General features: G+C 38.2%; 1 protein-coding gene across 5 annotated transcripts in view; it reads right to left on the bottom strand.

The window, feature by feature from the left end:
* Positions 1–23998, bottom strand: part of TPK1 (thiamin pyrophosphokinase 1) — a 332856-nt gene that overhangs the window by 161095 nt on the left and 147763 nt on the right. For all 5 annotated transcript variants that reach the window (XM_039243072.1, XM_039243076.1, XM_039243077.1 and 2 more), the window contains 2 exons: positions 21016–21088; positions 939–1034 (listed from right to left, as the gene is read on the bottom strand). In XM_039243072.1, the coding sequence (XP_039099003.1) occupies positions 939–1034; positions 21016–21088 (169 nt within the window). The remainder of the gene's footprint in view (positions 1–938; positions 1035–21015; positions 21089–23998) is intronic.

The following is a 23998-nucleotide window of genomic DNA, read 5'->3' as shown; positions in this document are numbered from 1 at the left end:
TACAAAAGAGCTCAGACAATCGAGGAAACAGAGAAACAGACATGACATCCCAATGACTTGTGCCTGAAGCCTGACTTATCCCACTGGACCCTCGAGGCCAGGTTGAAATGCATCTCCCGTTACTTGTACTATCAAAAGCTTTTTAATGTTCGGTGGTGTTTTGCTAGTTTTCTTAAATTAAAACCACACATCTGATCATGCACCTCAGCTGACGTTCTTGCCCCCGCCAGTAAAAGAACAGTCAACTGTCATTCAAGACTTTGGGTTTAATTTTGTTGACCTTCACTAAACACAGACTTAAAATATATTTTGCACACCATTTCAAGTACCAAAAAAATTATAAAATACAAACTTGGGTATTAGCTAAAGAATGTGATTAAATGCTGGCATGCAAGGTCAAAATCCTTACGGAATACCTTAAAGAGTCCACAAATGCAAAACAGCGGACTCTTCTCTGATTTCAAAATGGAAGAGCTGATGATATTTTATTTATATATGAGAGTTTGTAAGGATGCCTCCTGGGCCAAATACAGGCCATATTTGTTTGCATGCTTTGCCCCCACAACAGCTGAACACACGTATAAAAAGAAAACACATATAGGTCTGCCTGGCAGCAATGAACAAGAGACGAAAGGTGGCGACTTATTTTAGGCCAACAATGAACTACCATTTTCAGTTGCTTTACACAATGTCCACCTCGCCCCTTGTGTGACTTTCCCACGTAAAGGATTTGAGTCTGGGACCTCTGATTTAATCGCGCACGTTAATTCTTTGGCAGCTAAGTACAGATTTATTCAGTGTACGGGCAAAATCTTCCAGGGAACCGAAAAGACTGGCACAAAAGTCACCGATCACTTCAGGTGAGTGAAAAGTTTAAGCAGGACCTTTCACATCCTTGGTACTAAGACTCTTGGCCGCCAAAGAGGTGCGTATCTTACCTGTAGGTCTTTTTCTTCAATCTTTTTTAGGAGCAGTTCAAGGCACTTGGTGAAGTCAGTGTGGTCTTGGTCAGGTGTTGAAATAATCTCACATCCCTATGTATTTAAAGAGAGATAAAAAGGTTGGATTACGTAATCATGGCAGCCTTATTATGAACAAGATCAAAACCCATAAAAGATAAGGTATCTACAGACATACCCATTGTGCCTGTATTATATATCCCCATCATCAGTATCACTGTCATTATCTTTTTTTTTCACATAACAAGACATCTCAGAAATGGTGTTAGAATATGACAATAATGGCCTGATTATGACAAATCATTTTACTCAACAAAAGCGCAGATTTATACTACATTAATGGTCTTTAAGAATCACTGCTGTGATGGAATTTGAGACTAACATAAGGGCTCTAGTACAAGTGTTGTAAAATATATTCACAGCAAAATTACGTGAAATTAAAACGAAACTATTTCTTAAAAAGAAGTTTGAATTTCTTTAAGCGGACCTCCCAAGTTCACTTACACGAATGGAAAAACTAATACTAATATTGAAAGAACAATAAGGGGTGCCTGGGTGGCTCATAGTTCGTGGGTTCAAGCCCCGCATCGGGCTCTGTGCTGACAGCTAGCTCAGAGCCTGGAGCCTGCTTCGGATTCTGTGCCTCCCTCTCTCTCTGACCTTTTCCTGCTTATGCTGTCCCTCTCTCTCAGAAATAAATAAAAGACATTTGGAAAAAAAAAAAGAAAAGAAAGAACAATAAAATTACATTTCAAGTAAAATTAAATCTGTTGTTGTATAAAATTCTTTTACTGTACCTTTCTCACCCAATGTAACAGGAACCATGGAACTACACATGCATAAATATGTCTCTTGGATTATTTTTTGGACATAATGAAGTAAATTTATAAGGTCTTTGCCTCTACTACACCAGACACCTAGTGAAAAACCAGGAATATATTTACAAATATGAAGCCACAAAAGTGCCAGCTGGTTGGCACTTGTGAACTTAGATGGCTAGAGAAACAATATTTCTGAAATGACACTTTCTCCTCCAACATCTTACAGAGGCAAAGGTGTATAAAACCAGAGTGTGGTGGGACTTGAGTCTTCTTAATTCAAGAACCTAACAATTCGTGGTCTTTCACAAACAGCTGAGTAAGGGGAAGTTAAATATAATCCAGTATAAAGTTGCCATTCAAAGAGTTTTCAAGGATACAAAACACCCACACTGCCTCCTAAATTATTCTAAGAACCATTCTCAGTAGATTTAAAGGTTCCTCTTTAACTTCAAAGTCTCTCTAAAAGTGTCAAGCACAACCAGGGCTTCATCCATTTATGACTACTGTCCTACAAGTAGTGACCCACTGAAAGAATTAATTTCTCATCATTTAGAAATATATTACATCCTAAAAGATGTATATGTCATCTTTACAAAATCACCTATATGTACTTTGCTGACCCTAAAAGAGCACAGAAATTTACTATCATTACCAAGCAAGGGCATAAAGAAGTTGACTTGGCTTAGGCTAACTCTCCTAGAAATAAAGATATAAGAATATGCCAGAACCTACAGAGATATTAGCAGGGATGAGGGGATCAGACGGTCACCAAACCAAAAAGTCACTATAGTGAAAGCTCCTTGAGGGCAGCAATTATTTCACTTATTGCCATGAGTGAATGGTGCATGGCACCAGTCTGCTACATAGTAAGGGTTCGATGCACATTTAATCGATATTCTTGAGGAATAAAAATGTAAGCTGGCAAAGAGGTGGGAGAGCTTGGTATCCTACTGCTAACTACAGCATTTTAACAATGGGAAATCATCTTTCCTCTTTTTAGTGGTGACAATATAATCACATCAGGAAAAGGAAACCCAATGAAAAAGGCAAATAGAAATAACAGTAACACAAGAGACAATTAAGAGATCATTGTTTACCTTCACAGCTATCTCTACAGACTCAACACAGATGCATAGGAAAATTACAGTGAATGAGAGCCCAAGAAATAATCTAGTTCCACTATAATATTTTGTAGATTGAGGAAATAAAAACAAGAGACTTCAGTTGACTTGCTAATCCCTGGACAGCTGGGTGCAACAATGTCACATCTAGAAATCGTGCTTCATTACTCTTGTGAAGTGGGAGCAAATGTCTAGATATCATGGGACACGAAAAGGTCATAATAACATCTCCAGATTTGGTTGCACAACAATGCCAGCATGAATAAAAGCTACCCCCTAAAATGGAAGCAAGGCTTGAATAATGCCTCACTTTATCTCATCAACTTAAGACGGACACACAGGAAAGTGTAAGTCGGGACATGGAGACAAGATTACCAGAACTTAAAAATTCAGACTGTATCTAAAACAAGAACTTCTAGAAACTCTGAGGGATTGATCAGCCATCCTTGGCTTCTTGGAATTTCCATAAGCTTAAATGATTCTAACCTCATCACAGATGGGGAACAAATTCACTGGAAGTGCAAACAGCTTCAACAGCCCTCACAGGGAAGCTCACGACACCCAGAAAGGTCACCTGCAAAACGGAGCAGGAGCCAAAGTGCAACACCAGGCCTTTGGCCAACAAAAGATGTTTTTATTATTTTCTGGGTCTTATGGTAACACAGTAAAGTCTAGAAGAGGAGACACATAAAACCAAAGAGAAACCAGCAAAATCCTGCAGAATAGGAAAAATGCAGAAATGCCGTTAGGTATCAAGTGAGGCGCACCTATTCTGTATTAATATCTATTTATAATTATTTATGCTGTAGAGTAAGACCCAATTTACTAGAGTCAGAAGCACTGCATACTGTGAAGAATTTCACTGGATTCAATGTTTAAAAAACAAAACAAAAAAATATAACAGTAATCCAAGGTCTTAGAAGATACAAAAGCTAGGAAATCTGGTCAAATAAGAAAGTATATCACTTTCTAATAGATGGTTTCTAATATTAGCTTCCTAATAGATGAAGGTATACGACTTGAAAATATACACAAACTTTCCAAAGCATAAACTAATAAACTCTTTAAGAACAGCTTTAACATAGCAATCTTTGAGTGGAAACTTTTGTTTCAACCGTTACTGACTTCGATTTTTCTTACTTGCTTGGAATCTATTTTTTAGGATACATATTATTGTTTTATAAGCCAGTAGGTGGCTCCAATCTCATTCTATGTGCTTTTCTTACGAAGTTTTTGCCATTATACAAACAAATTCAAGTAACTCAATTCTAGGGGCACCTGGGTGGCTCAGTCAATTAGGCGTCCGACTGCAGCTCAAGTCATGATCTCATGGTTCGTGGGTTTGAGCCCCATGTCAGGTTCTGTGCTGACAGTTTGGAGCCTGGAGCCTGCTTTGGATTCTGTGTCTTTCTCTTCTCCCTGCCCCTCCCCTTCTCGCCCTTGATGCTCGCTAGCTCTCTCTCAAAAATAAATATTAAAAGAAAATTGAAAAAATAACTCAATTCTACTAATAAGCTCCGTTGGTGGACACACTACTTTTTCAAGCGGATTATTATTTTTTAATATCACATTGCTAATTTCATTTTATATTAGATTTCAAAAGGAAAAGATTTGGATTGACATCACAAATTTCAGTATGTGGAAATATCATGGCTATTCTAACTTTGCTCTAACCCAAAAAGAGTCTTCTGAAAATGAGGAACCACCATCTCCAGGAAGCACCATGGCCCCCATCCCCTCCAAACCATAAGTGAACACAAAAGGAAAAGCGAGGAGAAACGAGTAAGTTCGAACTAGTTTAAAATTTCTGTTCTGGTGTGTTGAATTTACCACAGGTCTCTCTCATCCCATAAATCAAAACCAGGAAAAGATACACATAAATGTAATTACAAATAAATTACCGGAGGGTCAGTCAACTACTTTTTAGGATCTTACTCTACGTATACTGTATTATTAACCTGTACTGTGTAAGAAGTAGGACTTTACCAGATACTAAAGGCCCAGTGCTAAGTAAAAACATGAATATCATAGTCAATAAACATGTAAAATATAAATGTGTGAGTGTGAGAAAGCCAGATAAGGGGAGGCTCCTTTTCTTCCTCTTTCCACACTGAGAAACTCCTAGCCACACTTCACCACTAGCCAATAAGTGCTTGCAAGAAAGTCAGTCTTCTATTCATCTCTAAATTTCTCCTTATTTTTGTTGGATAGTGGGGATAATGTGGGCATTTAAGATCCCAATATGCTTTTGGGACTCAACTACACTCCCAAATAGAGTCAAGTGCAATACACTGCAATGAGATACCTACTCAGAAAACTACTGGCTGAGTACATTAGCTTTTCCCCCATAGAGGTACAATGAACATCCAAAAACTACAGTGTTGAGAATCATACTGTAATAGAAAACATGTACTAAGAAATTAAAATAATTCACAATATCATGAATTCATGATAAAATGACTGGTGCTCTAAGGTCCAGGAAAACAAAATTGAAAGGCGCAGCCAGATGCAAAAAAGTTACAAATAAGGTAAATTAGGCCTATTGCCAACATGCTAATCTAGCAGATTTGAAGAGACTGAAGACAAAGAAGAAGCAAACTTACTTAAGTAAACAAAAGTAGAACTTCACAGGTGAGGGAGTGAGCTCACAGAGCAAATGAACCCAAGTGGAACAAATCTCTCTCTCCTTCTCTCTTTCTCTCTCTCTCTCACACACACACACACACACACACATGCGCGTGCAAAAATTCGTATCTGGCAAATCCTTGCTTACTACTTTGGGAACTCATGATCTCTAGTCAGGAATGGAAGACTTAAGCCTCCTTGAGTAGCAGGAAACTGGCACCTGTATTTCGGTTGCTGGGACAGTACAGATGCCTATCAAGCAGTCGATAGAAATTTGATGGCTAGAATAATGATGGACAGATTAACACCATCTCTCCTCATGGCAATAATGGCACGCTTCTCTAAAATACAAGTGTGGATAAGCCTTCGACAATGAGCATAACACAGAAAAGCAACACTACCATGATTTTTTCGGATATTATGCTACAGCTGCCCTAAGAAAATCATGTAACACTTCTGTTTTAAGGCATGATTGGTGCAGATTCTTCAAGAGGTCACATACACTAGTGTATCATATGGCATTAGGTAAACTAATTAACAAAGTTAACATCCAATGAGGGAAGAGAATTACCAATTACCAATTGTATATTAAGGCTAACAATGAAGCACTATGAAAATACTGCATAAAGAACTCAGAATATTTTTTTTCTAATGTTTATTTTTGAGATAGAGAAAGAGAGCACGCGTGCATGTGGGGGAGGGGGAGAGAGTGGGAGACAGAGCATCCGAAGCAGGCTCCACGCTGTCAGCAGAGAGCCCAACATGGGGATCAAACTCATGAAGTATGAGATCATGACCTGAGTCGAAGTCAGATGCTTAACTGACTCAGCCACGCAGGTGCCCCCCGCAAAATGTTTTTTAGAATGAGTTATAATGTATTTCTTAGAACGAAAACAAATGAAAAGGAATCAAATTGATATCAGGAACTTAATAAAAATTGAGCAATAAACAATTTTCAGAATATGCCCTAGAATGACCATAGCTCATTTCAGTTTCTTTTTTTTTTTTTTTATTTTTTTTTTTTTATGTTTTATTTATTTCTAGGAGAGAGAGAGACAGCGCGAGCAAGGGAGGGTCAGAGAGAGAGGGAGTCACAGACTGAAACAGGCTCCAGGCTCTGAGCTGGCAGTCAGCACAGAGCCCAACGCGGGGCTCGAACCCACGAACCGCGAGATAATGACCTAAGCTAAAGCCGGACGCTTAACCAACTAAGCCACCCAGGCGCCCCTCATTTCAGTTTCTAACACTGCCAACATCTATAGTCACAGCAAACACAGAAATGTATGTAATAAAAAGTAATGCAGGATCCCAATCACAATAAAATCACTATTCATCTAAAATGGATAGGTTTATGTGTAGAGTGGTATACTTAAGTTTTTAAAGAAGAAAAAGAAGTTTAAATAACAAGGGTTATGCGTATGCTTAGATTAAGCAAATAATTGCATTATTACATTAACCCATTTCATCATTTTATAAATTATTAATAGCCTATCTTATGAGTATTAAAATATTTTATTCAAAAGACCAAATAATCTTATTATGTAAACATAGTATGTCTACTTTATGACTATTAAAATATTGACCCGGGGCACCTTAGATGCCCAGTACGAGCACCCACCCACAGTGTGTGGCAAGTAGGAAGCACTCAGTAATGAATAAAGTCACTTATAAAGTCCTGAGATAAATGACCAGGTTAGGCCAGGATCAGCAAAGTTTTCTGGAAAGGGGCAGACAGAAACTTTTCCTGGCTGTGCAGGGCATCGGGCCTGTGTCTCAACCATTGCCTCTGCTTCTGAATCATGAAAGATCTACAGATAGTACATAAATAAATAGGAATATTTGTGTTGCAAGAGAACTGAATTTTCAAATTTGAATTTCATATAATCTTCACATGCCACAAAATATTATCTTTCTTTAGACTTTTTTCCTCCAGCCATTTAAAAATATAAAAACAGGGGCACCCTAGTGGCTCAGTTGGTTAAGCATCCGACTTCGGCTCAGGTCATGATCTCACAGTTCGTGAGTTCGAGCCCCACATTGGGCTCTGTGCTGATAGCTTAGAGCGTGCAGCCTATTTGAGATTCTGCCTCCATCTCTCTGCCCCTTCTGTGCTCATACTCTGTCTCTCTCTTTCTCTCTCAAGTATAAAATAAAACATTAAGAAAGCTTTAAAAAATAAAAAAGTAAATAATAAAAAATGTAGAAATACTTCTTAGCTTGTCAGCGGTACAAAAACAGAGAGTGGGCCAGATCTGGCCTATGGGCTGCAGTGTACCAACCAATCTCTGTTCCAGGACTACAACGAAACCCTATACTTGTGCAAGAGATTTCATATAAGGAAAAAGATTCATCCCTTTATAAAAATCTCTCTGAACCTCCTCTCATCATCTGTGACAGAAGTAATCTCCACCCCAAAAGCACAGCTGAGGGTCCATGATCCATGCACATGAGGCTCTGGGCACAGTGATGAACAGAGCAAACGCCCACCTCAGCCCTTCATGAGAATCTCCATCAGATGCTACAGTCAGATCACCTCACATCGAAGATTACTAGAGTAAGTACCATGCTGGTTATATTCTCTGAAGAACTTTGTGTGGGATGCTTACTGAACTATTTTTTACTTTAGTGACAACTCAAAGAAATTATTACAAGGCAATGAGTGTCAATAATCAACCTAATTGCAAAAGACCAAGGAAGAAGCCGTTAGGCTATCATTCCAGATTACTTAATTTACTGTTTGCCAATAGTTAACTAGTGTAAGTTAATGAGTTTTTATATTTAACACACATAAAATCTTTCAGGTGATACTGTGCTGACTCCTCTAAAACTCTTTAATGGGAAAGAAACAGATCCTTTGGGAAAAAAAAAATCTCAAGAACATATCAACTATTATTTCATACACTATATCCACAGAGACTTGGCCTCATTAAAACAGGAGGCAAGGAGTTAAGTCTGGGGAAGGCATTCCCCAATCTGCTATTAGCTTATTCATTTTCAGTGAAGTCATTTGGTGCCCATCCATCTACCCAGGACAAGAAAGGACTTGAACAAATTACCCTGAAGAGATTTTACGGGGCTCTGAGACTTCCACTGTAACTTTATGGGCTGAGTGTATACGGTTAAGAATTCAGAAGTGTTATTTCCTCCAAGGTGCCATGCACACCAATTCTGAAAATTTATTTGAAGTGGCTTGCATATAGCCTCTCACCTAGAATAATTAAATGCGATATGTACATAGCTATAAAATCTAAGATGCTTTTCAAAAACTCAGATTTTTCCTAACAAAATACAACCCAATTCTTTGAAAAATCATTTTACAAGTGTCTTAAAATTAGAATGTTAACACTGTCATCTGCTGATAACTGTCTTCCTCATTATATTAATAACATTAATAAAAACACATTGTTATAGGAGATATTGGTTACTTTACATGAATTATGTTCTTGAATCCCCACAATACCCTTATAAGGTAAATGCAATGATCACATTTAAGATATACAGATTGAAGTTTAGAAGGATTAAATACCTTGCCTAAGGACACACAAGTGTTGAGGACATTGTATGTGACCTTAAGTCCATACTCTTTTTGTGTTAATTTTTGTTTGCGAGAGAGAGGGGGGTGGGGAAGGGAAGGAGAAGGGGAGAGAGGGGGAAGGGAGGAGGAAGAGAAGAAGAAGAAGTAGTGACAGAAAGAGAAAGAGAGAGAGAGAGAGAGAGAGAGAATATCCTAAACAGGCTCCACACTCAGCAAGGAGCCCAACGTGGGACTCAATCCCAAGACCGTGGGGTCATAACCTGAACCAAAATCAAGAGTTGGACACTCAACTGCCTGAGCCACCCAGGTGCACCTGAGGCCCATACTCTTAACCAACCGTATTTTGTACTCAACCCTGCTTAATTAAACTTTGGGTATTTTGGCGGATTTAAGCAGAAAAATGCCTTTATAATTGATTCTGAACCTTGATTTGGTCGGGTTTCTCCAGTGATAAATACCTGAAAATGCTTCAGCTCTTAGCAGACAAGACTCTAGCCTGGCTCTGTGCTGCTTTCACAGTAGCCCCAGGCTTAGGGACCTGGGAGAGTGAGCAACAGATGCTTAGCGACCTCTCTCTCCTTTGTTCTGTCGTCCTAACTTATAATATCATCACTATGCTTATCATTATGTTCATGACAATTTGCTTTTTCTTCAGCTATTAAACTTACCCTTATGATCAGTATCATTGTACAGAAGTGTTTATTTCAGTTTACTATCTAAGAATTAGACTGCTAAGAAAATGAAATCACTGGGAAAAATATAAGAAAGGTTTTCATGATCTTTGATACACGCTGCCTGAGTGCTTTCCTCTCTCTGAAGGATGGGGGGATAGAGGGTTTCTTCTTTGAAAATGTAATAGTAGGAAAGATAATTCATCATGAATTTTTTACTGTGAATTACTTTAATTGCTGTACTTGCTTCTTAATAGCAGTGAGAAATCTTTTTTTTTAATTTTTAATGTATTTTTTTGAGAGAGAGACAGAGTGCGAGCAGGGGAGGGACTGAGAGAAAGGGAGACACGGAATCTGAAGCAAGCTCCAGGCTCCGAGCTATCAGCACAGAGCCCGACGCAAGGCTCAAACTCACAAACTGTGAGGTCATGACCTGAGCCGAGGTCAGACGCCCAACCGACTGAGCCACCCAGGCACCCCAAGAAATCATTTCCATTAAGAGGACTTCCGTTGGAGAGCAAAGAAAAGAAAGTTATGGTAATCCTGGAACGTGAAGCAGGGATGAGACTGAAAGTGGTTCATTAGCTTTAGGAATGAAGGGATGAAAGGCAGTATGAAAGAGATGAACATTTCTGGAAGGGGAAATAGGCGTCAATCAACAGGGTATAGGAAAGGAGGCAAGAAGCTATATCAGAGATTATCTTTCATGCTGGCTCTGAAAACATGAAATAATAATTTACTATCCCATCATATTAGAATGCTGACATGGATTTTTCTGTAAATAAGCAACGATAAGAGTTTTGTGTCTAAAATTCTGGTTCCCACACACTTTATTTCCCCTTATTTATGGCTAACGTTTCCTTTCTTGTTGTATGTAAGCATGATATACACTTAGCAATATTTTGGGAGCTATATTCAAGAGTTTTCTAAAAACTAAGTATGTTAAAGCATTAATAATGAGTTTCCATAATCATTCATTACACTGAACTGACCAGAATTCTGTAAGAAGAAACTGCCTGACAGATTACGAGCATGACAGGCATAGGGCAAAAAGACATATACCCTGATGATCAAAAATACAGTTTTAAAATTAGCCCAAATGTGTTCTCCAGTTACATAAAGCCACTCAGAGTCTAAATGATCTATGTTCCTTGGTACAGATATTAAAATTGTCTTCTACTCTATAGAAATGTAATCACAAAACAATCATTTCCCACTTTCCTCTTTGTTGCATAAAGCACACTAGGGTAGATTATTCTATTTTATTTACCAGCCTTCTAAAAACATTTCACTTTTCAACTAAAAAAGATTTTTTTATCATCATCCTAGGAGTAATGATTTCTTCAGCAAGAATGTCACATAGTTAAACTCTTAAAAAACCCCAAGTAACAGGTTGCCTGATATAATTTAGTGTTCTCCTTCTGGTTTTCTAGATCAGGCACAAAAGAAAAGAATAAACGCTATTTAACCTTGTCGCAATTCGCCATCCAATCCCAAACACAAAGAGACATTCTAATCTAGTGCAATCTTCAATGGCCTGGGTGTTTGTTATAAAATAACCTTTCCTTTCAACATAGCATTGAATGAAAACTATCACGTTACAAACAAGAAAGTCACTGCTTCCGTTAATGGAAGTCAAAAGTTTTTTTTTTTTTTTTTTTTTTAGAACAGCACAGGGTCTTAAATGATGGCTTTCTTGCTAAAAGCAGAGCCAGAGTTCTTTTGGAAGACAATGCCCGAAAAGTATTAACATAGCTTCAGACTGTTAACTTAAAAAAAGGTTTGCCTGCAAGGTTGGCCCTTGGCTCACATCTGAGTATATATATATATATATATATATAAAAGCTAACAGTGGCTCATTGTGCCTAACTTTTTTATTCAATGTGGTTTATGCTGAGCACCTACTAGTTTTCTTCCCAGGAGTCTGGAATTTTGATACATGCTGTGAAGAGGGTGTGGGTACCCTCCATATGGGTGCCCCAGTAAAATGTGGGGCATTGAGCTTCCCTGGTGAAAATACCTCACACTTACAGTCACAACTTGATTAAGCACATCTTGTGTGAGTCCACTGGGAGAGAACTCTTGGAACTAGTTAGTGACTGGCTTTCTCCAGACTTTGTCCCCATGTGCCTTTCCCTTTGCTTCTTCTAATTTGTATCCTTTTGCCTTAATAAATCACAGCCATGACTAGTACCAAAAAGACCAGAAGAAACAACCATTGGTGAGGGTGTGCAGAAAAGGGAACCCTCCTGCACCATTGACGGGAAGGTAAATTTGTGCAGTCTCTGCGGAAAACAGTATGGAAGCTCCCCAAGAATTAAAAACAGAATTACTATGTAATCTAGCAATTTCACTTCAAGGGATGTACCCAAAGAAAACAAAAATGCTAATTTGAAAAGACATATACACCCCTATGTTAACTGCAACATTGTTCACAATAGGCGAGGTTATGGAAGCAAGCTAACTGTTCGTGGATGGAGGAACGGATTAAACACTGTGGTGTATCTGTACAATAGAACGTTACTCAGCCATAAAAACAAATGAAATCTTGCCATGTGCCACTACATGGATGGACATAGAGGGGATCATGCCACGTGAAAAAAGTCAAAGACAAATATCATATGATTTCATTTATACATGGAATTTATAAAACAAATGTACAAAACGAGAAAAAGAATCATAAATAAAGAGAAGAAACTGGTGGTTGCCAGAGGGGACAGGGGTAGGGAGATGCGCAGAACAGGTGAAGGGGATTAGAGCCACAAGTTTATCCAGTTATAAAATAAATAAATCATGGGGCTGAAAACTACAGTGCAGAGAATATAGTCAGTAATACTATAATAACTTTGGTGACAGATGGGAGTGACACTTACCATGGTGAGCTGCGCCTGACAAGAGAACTGTCCAATTGCTATGTTGTACACCCGGAACTAATATAACATCGTGTGTCAACTCTGCTTCAATTAAAGAATCACAGCCATGAGTATGACTACATGACAAGTCCTGTGTGTCCTACTAAGCCATCAAATTTTGGTGTGGTCATGGAAACCCCCAAAACGAGCTAGAGAGACGCTTCCTCAATTAGGATGTTTGGATAAGCTTCTATTTTATCATGCTGCTGTACACATCTAGACCCAGAGAGATCTATCTGTTCTTGGTCTGGGTGCTGCTCCTTCATAACCACGCGGAATATGCTCAAGAAAGAATGAGCCTCCACCAGGGCTTTCTGGCAAGCAGCCCCAGAAAGTGAGGATACAGGTGGGGCAGGAGCGGCAGCACTGAAGGTAGCCTACGCGGGTACTGCCGCTCACTTACGCAGAATGAAGTCGAACCAGGAAAGGAAAATTAATACCAACCAGAGAACTTCCTCAGCATGTGAACCTGATCCTCACTTTGCTTTGAGAAAACTCTCTCCTCTCAACTAAAGGACTATGGCATATGGTTAGAAAGCAAGGTGGATTCTGGGGCCAGAATGCCTGTTTAGACCCCAGTTCAAGCTTTTCTTTGCTGCTTACACTTGGGCAAGTTGCGTAACCTCTTTGTGCTTCCATTACCTATAAAGCCTGTCTAAGAGTTCTGACCTAATAAAATTGGTGCAAGGATAAATAAGTTTATAATCGCAAGTACCCATAAAACGTTTGGCATATTCGAAGCACTTTAAAATCACTGTTGTCTTTACTATTATTTTGAAAGTTAGGTTAATAATTTTTTCCCATCAACTTTTAAAAGTAGAGAAAACCTGAAACAAGATTATAAATGGCCAAATATGTTTTAGTCTAGCTGGAAGCCAACACGCAGTAGGTGTTGGGAGGTCAAGGGTAAGTGTTCTGTGGTGAAACTCATTTGAGAAACAGGAAGGCAAACAAAATTAGATTGTTGGCAGACTTCCTTAAAATGATATCGCCCCTGGTGAATTTCCAAAAAGGGGCATAGAGAATGTCAAATTTCACAAATCCACTTGCTCACAGCCATCTTTTTTGTGTTACATGCTGTGTGGTGCCAATGGTTTGCTGCTCTTTTAAAAGATGAATGACATGCCTGCTTCATACAAACTGTGATGAGAAGCTATATCTACTCGGGATACCAGGTGTCAGTTTGCAGAAAATCATGTATTAACAGAGATCGAGGAGGAGAATTGTGATAAAATTATTTATATCAAGCTCAGCAAGATAAGTAGGAAGGAGGGAGTCCCAACGATATAGATGGGGAGCCAAAAAGGGGAAGGACTGATGAGCAGGGGCATCCCATGCACCACATGCATGAATGGAGGGAGACCGAGTCACAGAGGCCCTGGGGGACACAGGAAGATAAGGGCAGGCAGGCAGGCAGGCTGAGGTTATTTGTGAGGCACTCAAGAGTTCTTAAAAATGTAAAGAGCATCCCCTATGAACGCCTTAAATATGTTAAACAAATCCAAACAAAACAGGCTTTGAAAAATGTAGACAATTTAAAATAAAGTCAGTTTGGAGGGACTATGATTGAGGAAAGCATTGAGAATTAAAGTATATTGGACAGAGTTTCACTTAATGTCCCGTCTCATCGTTTCCACGGTGAGATGCTAAGAAGGAGGAGCTAACCTGTTTTAAGAATATGAAGTAAAGAAGCTGTCACTCATTTGTCAATGGAAACTGCCTATATTTCCCTTCACAAAGCCTTTATACCTCAACATATGTTAATCAGTTCTCATGCGGGAGCCTAAGAATTTACTATACTCAGGGGTTTTGTTTTATTTTTTAAAGAAATATACCAATCAGTGGAGTTGAACTTTATATATGTATACGGCTTCCTCTGTCTGGTGTACTAGTCAAACTTGCAGACAGTCTGCAATTTCTAACAGTCCAGTTTGCCATCTCTAATTCAATTTCACCACATCTAACAGTTGTTGGCATGTGGCTGGGTGGAGGTGGGAATGAGACACAGCTACAAGAGAAAATAGTGAGACTTATGAAATTACGTAGATCAATAAAAATGTGGTTGTTTTGTTTTTTAAATGTTTACGTACTTATTTTGAGAGAGAGAAAGCAAGAGAGCAGGGGAGAGGCAGAGAGCCAGAGGAGAGTGAGAATCCCAAGAAGCCTCCACGTTGTGAAGATCCTGACTTAGGGCTCGAACTCACAAACTGTGAGATCATGACATAAACTGAAATCAAGAGTTGGATGCTTAACTGACTCAGCCAGCCAGGTGCCCTGGTAAAGACGTTTTTAACTGGAGATTAAAAACATATGTGGACATTCTGTGACCTTTCAAAAAAACTGAACCCAAGTAATTATCAATCTGAAAAGGTTATTTTCAGTAATTTTTATTCTGATTTATTATTTTATTCAATTTCTATTCTAATTTATTAAATTAAAATTGTACACTTATGGAAATAAATGGATTGGTATATTTTCAAAGGCAATATTACTGAGAATATTTTTTAAAAAGCTCTTGTGTAAACAATTCTAGAAAGTAAAACAAAATACTGCAACCTTCTATTGAAATAGTTTTGTAGCACCTTTAGAAAGATGCCACATGTATGACATAATTCAATCATTATTACCAGTGTATGAGAAAGCCAGGGCTGACGTAATTTCACATGTCCATACGTGTAAGCTAACAACTCAAAACATAATTTGCATAGTCAGTTAAACATAATGACTTTATTATTTGTAAAAATCTAAAACCTCAACCTGTACCCTACAAAGAACCAAGACTACATGGTAGTTGGCTGACATCACTGCCTGAGTTCTTCCACACTTCCCTGCACCTGCCAGGCCCACTGCTTGAGAATCAGTGTCCTCAACTTTATTTTTTTAATTTTTTAAATGTTTTATTTATTTCTGAGAGAGAGAGGCAGCATGAGCAGGGGAGGGTCAGAGAGAAAGGGAGACACATAATCCGAAGCGGCTCCAAGCTCTGAGCTAGCTGTCAGCACACAGCCTGACACGGGGCTCAAACCCATGAACCGTGAGATCATGATCTGAGCCGAAGTCGGACGCTTAACCGACTGAGCCACCCAGGCGCTCCAGTGTCCTCAACTTTAAATTGGAATTCATATATAAGCATTTCTTAACATCAGTAGTCCACTTATGAAAAATCAGACATTCTATTCAAAGGTCAATGAGAAGTCAAATTCTTATTATTTTGACTGGGAAACCCAAATCCCTGGTCCCCAAAAATGTAACAGAAACATTTGAGGTAATAGCCATTAAGATGAAGTAAAATGATAAGCAATTTTCTATTTTATGTAACATTTTTCTAATATATTTTTCAAAAGGTTTAAAAAGTTTAGACATACAACCCTTGTCTTTCAAGAGTAGTCTTCAAAAGTTTGGGCATGGCCATGCTGGTGCTAGAGGACCATGGGCAAACATCAACAATACTGATTTAAGCATGCCTGGGTGGCTCAGCGGTTGGGCATCTGGCTTTGGCTGAGTTCATGATCTCACAGCTTGTGTGTTCGAGCCCCGTGTCAGGCTCTGTGCTGATGGCATGATGCCTGCTTGGGATTCTCTCTGTCTCTATCTCTCTCTGCCCCATCCCCACCTGTGCTGTCTCTGTCTCCCTGAAAATAAATAAATAAACATTAAAAATTGATTTAATACAAGATATTCTTCAATAATTCATTTATTTGCCTAAAAAAAAAACTTATCTTTCTCAATTTTGAGAAAGATATAATGAAAGCCAAGGAGACAATATGCCTGGATCTCTAGGTCTACTTCTGAATTTATGGTGCTGGTAAATTCAGAGTAGTCTAGAACAATAGTCGTGTTATGTCTGTAATGGAAAATTGGTGGTTTAGCATCAACTCAACCTTCCTATTAGCCTCATTTCATCACATACACCAGGGCTCATTGTATCGTTTCAATCAATTCTTACTTTTGTAACTGCAGTTTTACTAGGGGTTTTGGCCTACACCAGGCTGCATATTTCTGATCACTATTCGATACCATATTGTGTCATTTCAGGACTTGGAGGGATTAACAGAGAAGACAAAATCAGAACGTGGACCTAGAGTCGGATTCCTGACAGAACTAGCGTCATTGTCACCAAAGGGTCTGAATCGTGGTCTTCTGTTTATAACAACACTTTCCGGAATGCCAAAATACTCATTTGTAGCGCAAAGGAAAACATACAGATACTCACAGGCTACGCACACCCTTGCTAATTTTCTATTACCAAATCCACTTGGTTCTTCAATATTCTATCTTGATTCAATCCTATGTCCTGTTTGGGGCTTTTATGTAACTTAATAATTTATCAGTTTGTTTGGTTATTTCTGGTCTGGCCCAACTACTGCCACCTCAGAGTCGAGGGCAGGAGTGAGTGACATGATAGAAATGTGAACACCCTGACTGTTACACAGTGACTGTGACGCTGGCATCCTTTCCAATGGATATTAAATACCTTGTGTGACCAACTTGCCCAACAGGCCAAAGATACAGTGTGCTGACAACCTACAGTAGTAGCTGAGTCTCAGTTTTTTATAGAAAACACGGATATTGACCCAAGACTAGACATTTTTCTGCCATTTTCTTTTGAGTTATTTAAACGCTATGGGCCTGTTTTTTTTTTCATCAGGAAACTGGGCTACATCACACTGCTTAATTTTTTATTGTGTTCTAAACTATTGTGCAGTTTTATCATTATATTTGCCATAGATTTTCTTCTATCCTACACACCTACATATCTGGAAAAACCTTGTTATTCTGTGGCTTTTTAAGGCATTTAAAATACCACAACTAGTTCCTTAATCTCCTGAATATGAAGAAAGCATCCTTGAAAATCCCCCTTCCTATATCCAGTGAAGGCCCCACAGACTACATGTCAATCAAAGCGTATCAGGAGGTATAGGAGATAACAGCTTCTTCAAAAGTTCTCAGGAAACTAAAATAAATGTGGCCAAGACTGAGTGGATAATTAAGAAGGCTGAAAGAGGTGATTCTGGCCTTCAGTCAAGGCACACGGACTGAGTCAGAAAGTAATAAACAAAAATACCAAGGGGAAAATCTATAAAAGACATTCCTCATTTTGAGCTAATATTCATGACCCACGCAGGGAAGAACTGAGTCAAATAGGCAAAAGGAGAAACACAAAGATTTTATAGCTCTTTCTGAAGAGGAAAGCTTTATGGAATAAATTAAGATACGCATATCATATGCATTCCTATGGGCCATATGGAATTAAGTGATGGACCAGAGCTTGCCCCCTACTTGTCTAAATCCCCAAGGGATAAATAATTAAGGGCTATGAACATAAAGACTAGTGTCTGGGTTGCTGAATGTAACTTTGCTTGAAGCAAGTCATGCATGTAAAGAATCAAAGAGAGAATTCTAAAGAATTCTGTGTTTTCTTCTTCTTTCTTAAACATTACTAATTAAAGACCAAGAATGTATTATGACACAATTAAAACAACTTTCTCACTGCCTAACACGCAGGCTTTATGAGAACAAAGTCAGTCAGATGGTGTGGTAACCAGCTTCCAAGATGGCTACCAAGGGTTCTGCCGTCTGGTTTCGACAACCTTGTGGAGTCTGATCCCAAACTGCACCACAGCTGGTCTGTGTGACTAACAGCACCTGGCAGAAGAGATGGTATGATGGTGTATCACTGCTGAAGTTCGGTCATTAAAAAGATAGTACTTCTATCTTGGGCAGGCTCAGTATGTTCTTCCCTTCTCACTTCCCTTCTCACTGCCATGTTGTGAGCAGCCCAATGGCAAAAAACTGATGCCTCCAATCAATAACCAGAAATAACAGCCAGTGAGACCAATCGACAACCTTTAAATGATCTTAAAAGAGAGTTCTGTAGCCCCAGTAGAGCCTTGAGATGACTGAAAATCCCAGCTACATTATAACCTCATGAGAAGCCTTGAGCCAGAAGCACCAACTTAGCTGACTTCCATACTCCTCACCTGGAGACAGTGTGTGAGATAAAAATGGTTTGCTGTTCTAAACTGCTAAATTTCAGGATAATTTATTCCACAACAACAGAGAACTGATAAAGATGGCAAGATCTGGGATATAAAATATTGTTTAAAGGCTGACAAGTCAAATACTTTATATTTTAGGTTATCAGAAGTAAAGCAGGCAAAGCAATTTCAAATTTTATATAATCATGTAAACCTCAGTCTTTCCATAAGTCAAAGACCTATCTACTGGGGGGGAAACTGTGTGAATAAATGTTGGCTACAAAATGCATTTTATAATTGTAACAAACCTTCAGCGTCCTAAATTTCTTTTTTTACTGTCTCTATTAGAGCTGCACCCAGTTTCAGCTTCACTGAAAACCCAGATCAGGTGGGAGGGGGAGAAAGTATCTGAAAGCAGAGATAACCTTCTTTCGTTTGTAAAAGAGCAGCTTCAATATTGCTTCAATTGGAGATAATGGCTTATAGGAACTGTGTGAGATGCTGCATTAACTTGTCATTAGCATCATTATTAAAACTGTAGCTAAACACTCACCATGTGTTGTACAGGGCACATTAGCTACATAATAGACATTGCTGGTGTCCTCTGGGAACAGATCAGAAGTGAGTTCCCATCGATACTTGAAAAAACTGGATTGTACTAAACCAGTTTGTTAACTACGCAATGAAGGAATTAGAAAATGAGCTATTCTCACTTTAAAAATGAAATCTTAACAAATACATATTAGCTTTGAAGTGAAAAAAAATTTGAAGAAGGAAATATAAGAGAAATTCATCAAACAGTAGTAACTCAGAACTTTCCTTTATCTTTGACTGCATTTAGGAATTAAGACACTGGCTTCCCCTTATTTCCTGTTATTTCCCCCATCCTGGATAGACATCGTCAGATTGACATTTTCAGTTATGACAAGCCAGCAGCATGGCAGAGAAGGGGAGGAAAACCACATCTGGCCAGATCTTCAACGTCTTTCTATGTCGGCTTGTCCCTGCCTCTCCTGCTGTTTCTTCTGCTTCTGAAAATATGATTAATATCTATGAATTTATAAAACTCTGCATTGTAAGCAAGTCTGAGGGCTTTCCATCCCAATGAGGTTGAGGTATGGAGTTAATGAGAAGTGAGACCGGGGAATGAATAGAAAGATGCCAATGTTAAAGTAATTGAGCATGAATATCAAACACTGACTTGGGAACAGTCTTCATTTGCTGATGGAGAGTCTGATCAGCTGGTGGGCAGAGAGAACATGCACAGATCTGCATTTGCAGTCAGCCCCAGAAATTCCTGATCACGACAGCCAATGCATTATAACCTTGCTACTTTTGTTTCCCCATCTGCAATCAGGTTTTCTTTTTTTTTTCTTTTCTTTTTTCCTCTTCTTTCCTTCCCTTCCTCCCTCTTTCTTTCTTTCCTTCCTATGAAAGGTTTCCTCCCCTTCTTATTTCTGAATTTATCTCATCCATCCCCAAGCCTTATAAAGAATTTTAGTTTTTGTGTCAGTAACTGCTGTTTGTTTACAAATATGCATGACTGGCTAAGGCCACTTAAGAATAACACAGATGGTGGTGTGTGTGGCAGAAAGAATTGCTGAGGCTATAATTTTTATTTTAAAAACTCCGCGTTGTCCTCTAAAACCAGCGAAAGCTCAAATTGTCAATTACTGTAATACACTCCTATGTGTCTACTTTCATTCTCAATTAGATCATTTATAAGTTCCTCTTAACTGGCAAGAATCTCTGGAATATCTGTACAATAGGAGTGATAAAATAAACACCTTAATAAGCTGCAGGTCATTATTAATTTTCAAATTGTAATGAATAGTTTTCTTCAGAACAAAGTAATAATAGTTCCAAGAAAACTAAATATTACAGAAAAAAAACTGGTTCTCAAAAACTCTGGTTCTCAAATTCAGGGAACATGTAATTATGCATTTTTACGAAAACTCATTTTACAAGGATGTTTCTATTAGTTTACCATGCAAAAAAATGGACAAAACTTAAATATAAATCAACTGGGAACTGGTTAAATTAAATTTAGTGCACTCATTAAAGGAAATTAAAAATGATTCATGAAAAATATTATTAACTAATGAGGTTGTAGGCCAAAGTATTAAATGAGCCTATTATTAAATGAGCCTACATAAATGATAAACTCATTTAAAATATATATGCTTAAAGGACTAATCATTAATGAATACCTGGTTGTGACAATTTCTAAAACTATGTTTCTACTTGTCATTTTCTAAATTTCTATTTAAATGTGTATTACAATTACTATACTTTTTGTTTGTAAACCCCTATGCATATGCCAAGGATATGAGAAAAAAACACAGGAAAAGCAATCATATGAGATCTTAAATATAAACATGTTTAGAGTTTACCTTAACCGCATAATATTCTTTAACTTCAGGCCTAACAGAATCAAAGTCTCCACTGATGAATTCAGGCAAAAAGCTGAAAAGAAAGAGTTCCAAGTAAGTCAACTAATTAAGACTACTTGTTTGTTATCCTTGAAAAACTATGCCAATAGGATGTCTTATGCTCTTGGTTTCTATATAGTATGATTATGAGTAACTCTACATAATTAATCAACTTAGTCACACTGTCAAATATTTATCCTGCTTGAAAAGGTAGATCGAGATTAAAGAAGATTGCTAGTTTAAAAAACTCCCAGTCCTAAAACCCTAACATTAAGATTCATAATCTTTATATATTATTTTCTACAATATATACAAACTTTTACATTATTGTGCCCTCACACAAGTTTAGAACTTCAATAAATATAAACAGATGAGGAGGAAAATTAGACATTTCCTGTAGAGCAGGAATCAGTTCAAAGACATTTTCCAAATACCCTTTTGACATATTACCAGAAACAGGAGTCTTCTAGACAAGTTTCAAATGCTATGCAAGTCACAGTTACTAGAGAGAGGGAGAAAATTCTCCAAAGTGGAAATTTCTACTTACATCATAATAATCTTATTTCTCTTCTCTAACATTTATACTTTTTCAGAACTCATCCAGAAAGCCTATCTCACTCTACATACATAAGCCATCCATAACCATTTTTATATAAAACATTTGCATGACCTGGTAGATTTTCTTCCCATTTACAACACCCAACTGTGGAAAAATTAAGCATCCTTGGATTTCTCAGTGCTCCAACAAAAAGCCCTAGCCTCCTGAGTCTCTAAAAATATATATATATAAAGAAGGTTAACGTTTACTTTCATCTTCCAGAAATATTCTTCTTTTCACGCACCATGAGAATTAGGTCTGTAGACATTTATCTAATTGTTCTGATTCAAAAGAATAATAAAACTTCTATGTGTCTTTTCAAGAGGGCCAAGTTGCTACATAATGGACTAGTTCTCTAGCTAAATGGAGACTCAAGTTTTATTTCGCTAAGTATTGTATGTCAAAAGAGTTGACACCCCAGGACTTTGGCAACCTTTTAAGGTCATAAAAACCAAGACATGGAGGCTCCTATCCGGCCCCTAGAGAGATTTTACTGACATACCAGTGGGGTGGGACTAAGGATTCCGGGTCATCAAATCTCTACAGAGACTCTTGCAAGAGAGGAGAAGGAAGCTGCTACAACCCACTTAATAAATTTAGGGGAAAAAATCATACTTCCTCCTCTTTCACGTCTGTGGTGTGCAGCCACAGGCACAGGACAATGGACCAGGAAGTCACTGCAGGGCCAACGCGTAAGAATTAGAGCAATGGGGACAGAGATAATAAGAAAACTGGGCTCAGAACACCGTGTATATGCACTCAGGATAAAATTAATAAAGATGAGGGGCGCCTGGGTGGCTCAGTCAGTCAGTTAAGCATCAGACTTCAGCTCAGGTCATGATCTCACAGTTTGTGGCTCGAGCCCCACGTTGGGCTCTGTGCGGACAGCTTACGGATTCTGTGTCTCTCCCTCTCTCTCTGTCCCTCCCCTGATGACTCACTGTCTCTCTCTCTCTCAAAAATAAATACATGTTAAAAAATTAAAAATGAATAGAGATGAATACAAAAAAAAACAATACTAACCTTGTTCTCTCATACATTTTTTTCAAGGTTTTAACTTAATTGGAAATATTACTTCTTAGATCTAGCCTAATCTTACTAATCTGTGTTAGACCAACTCTTCTTAAGAGTCATAGACCTTCCTAGGACAAACAGTAAGAAGTTCTACCACACTGGTCTGCTGCATAAAGTGCTGAGTTTTGTTTCCTTTTTGTTCTCGTTAACCAACAATGGTTAACTATTAAAATTTTTGGTATTTAATAAAACTGTTACACCAATTGATTCCAGAAATATTCACTGAACATGAAGCATATATAAGAGACAATAGTTTATTTCAGAATAAGGCAGAATTGGAAAGTACCTAAGTTTTCAGTCACCTGCCTGGTTTCAACATTTTCCTGTAAACCTGTCTCTACCACCACATCCATTACTTTCAACTTTTTTATATGTATTTAGGTAAATACGTTTTACCCTACCCATATGAAGACGAAAAATACCCCACTGCCTCTTTCTTCATTGCTTTTCCTGTTTCAAAAATTCACTGATAAAAGTTTCATTAAAATACCTCCATCAACCAACATTCAACCACCTATACAACTAGACTCATACAGATCATAGAACATTATTAGTGCTTGCTAGGTTCTGAATGTTTGTGTACCTCTCAAATGTGTACGTTGAAATCTTAACCCTTAATATGATGTTACAGGGTGGTGAGGCCTTTAGGAGGTGATTAGGTCAGAAGGGTGGCAGCCTTGTGAATGGGATTCGTGCCCTTGTAAAAGAACCCCAGCTCTCTGGAGGACTCAGTGAGAAGACAGCCATCTGTGAATGAGGGAGTAGATCTCATCATACCCTGAACCTTGATCTTGACTTCCCAGCCTCCAAAACTGTGAGAAGTAAGTGCTGATGTTTATAAGACACCCAATCTATGGTATTCTTTAGAGCAGCCAGCAAGGATTGAGGTATTGCTAGTAAAGATAAAAGGAATCATTCCTCCAATATCCTCATCATCCTTTGTAAGGAACCGAGATCCAAGAAGTCAAGTGAATTTTGTATGTATGGCTACTTCACCATGTAAAGAAGGCATTTAAACTTAGGCCTCTGGTTCTGAGCAGTATGAAATCATCCAACTCCCTCATAAGACTGACTTATATTGCTCTACAAATTTTAGTCCCTGAGATATCTAGAATCAATTTGCCAGTTTCCAAATATCATATTGATTTTGACAATAAATAAAAATGAAAAATAAAAACTGATACACACAGGCAGCTGTCCCCTTAGGCCCTTAGGATATAGAATTTTAAAGAGGATAAGATCTCTTTTTATTGTACACTATGAATCATGAAG

This window comes from Hyaena hyaena, unplaced genomic scaffold (assembly GCF_003009895.1).
Source record: "Hyaena hyaena isolate Hyena2069 unplaced genomic scaffold, ASM300989v1 scaffold_220, whole genome shotgun sequence".
Lineage (NCBI taxonomy): Eukaryota > Metazoa > Chordata > Mammalia > Carnivora > Hyaenidae > Hyaena > Hyaena hyaena.
This window is presented reverse-complemented; position numbering and strand designations above follow the sequence as displayed.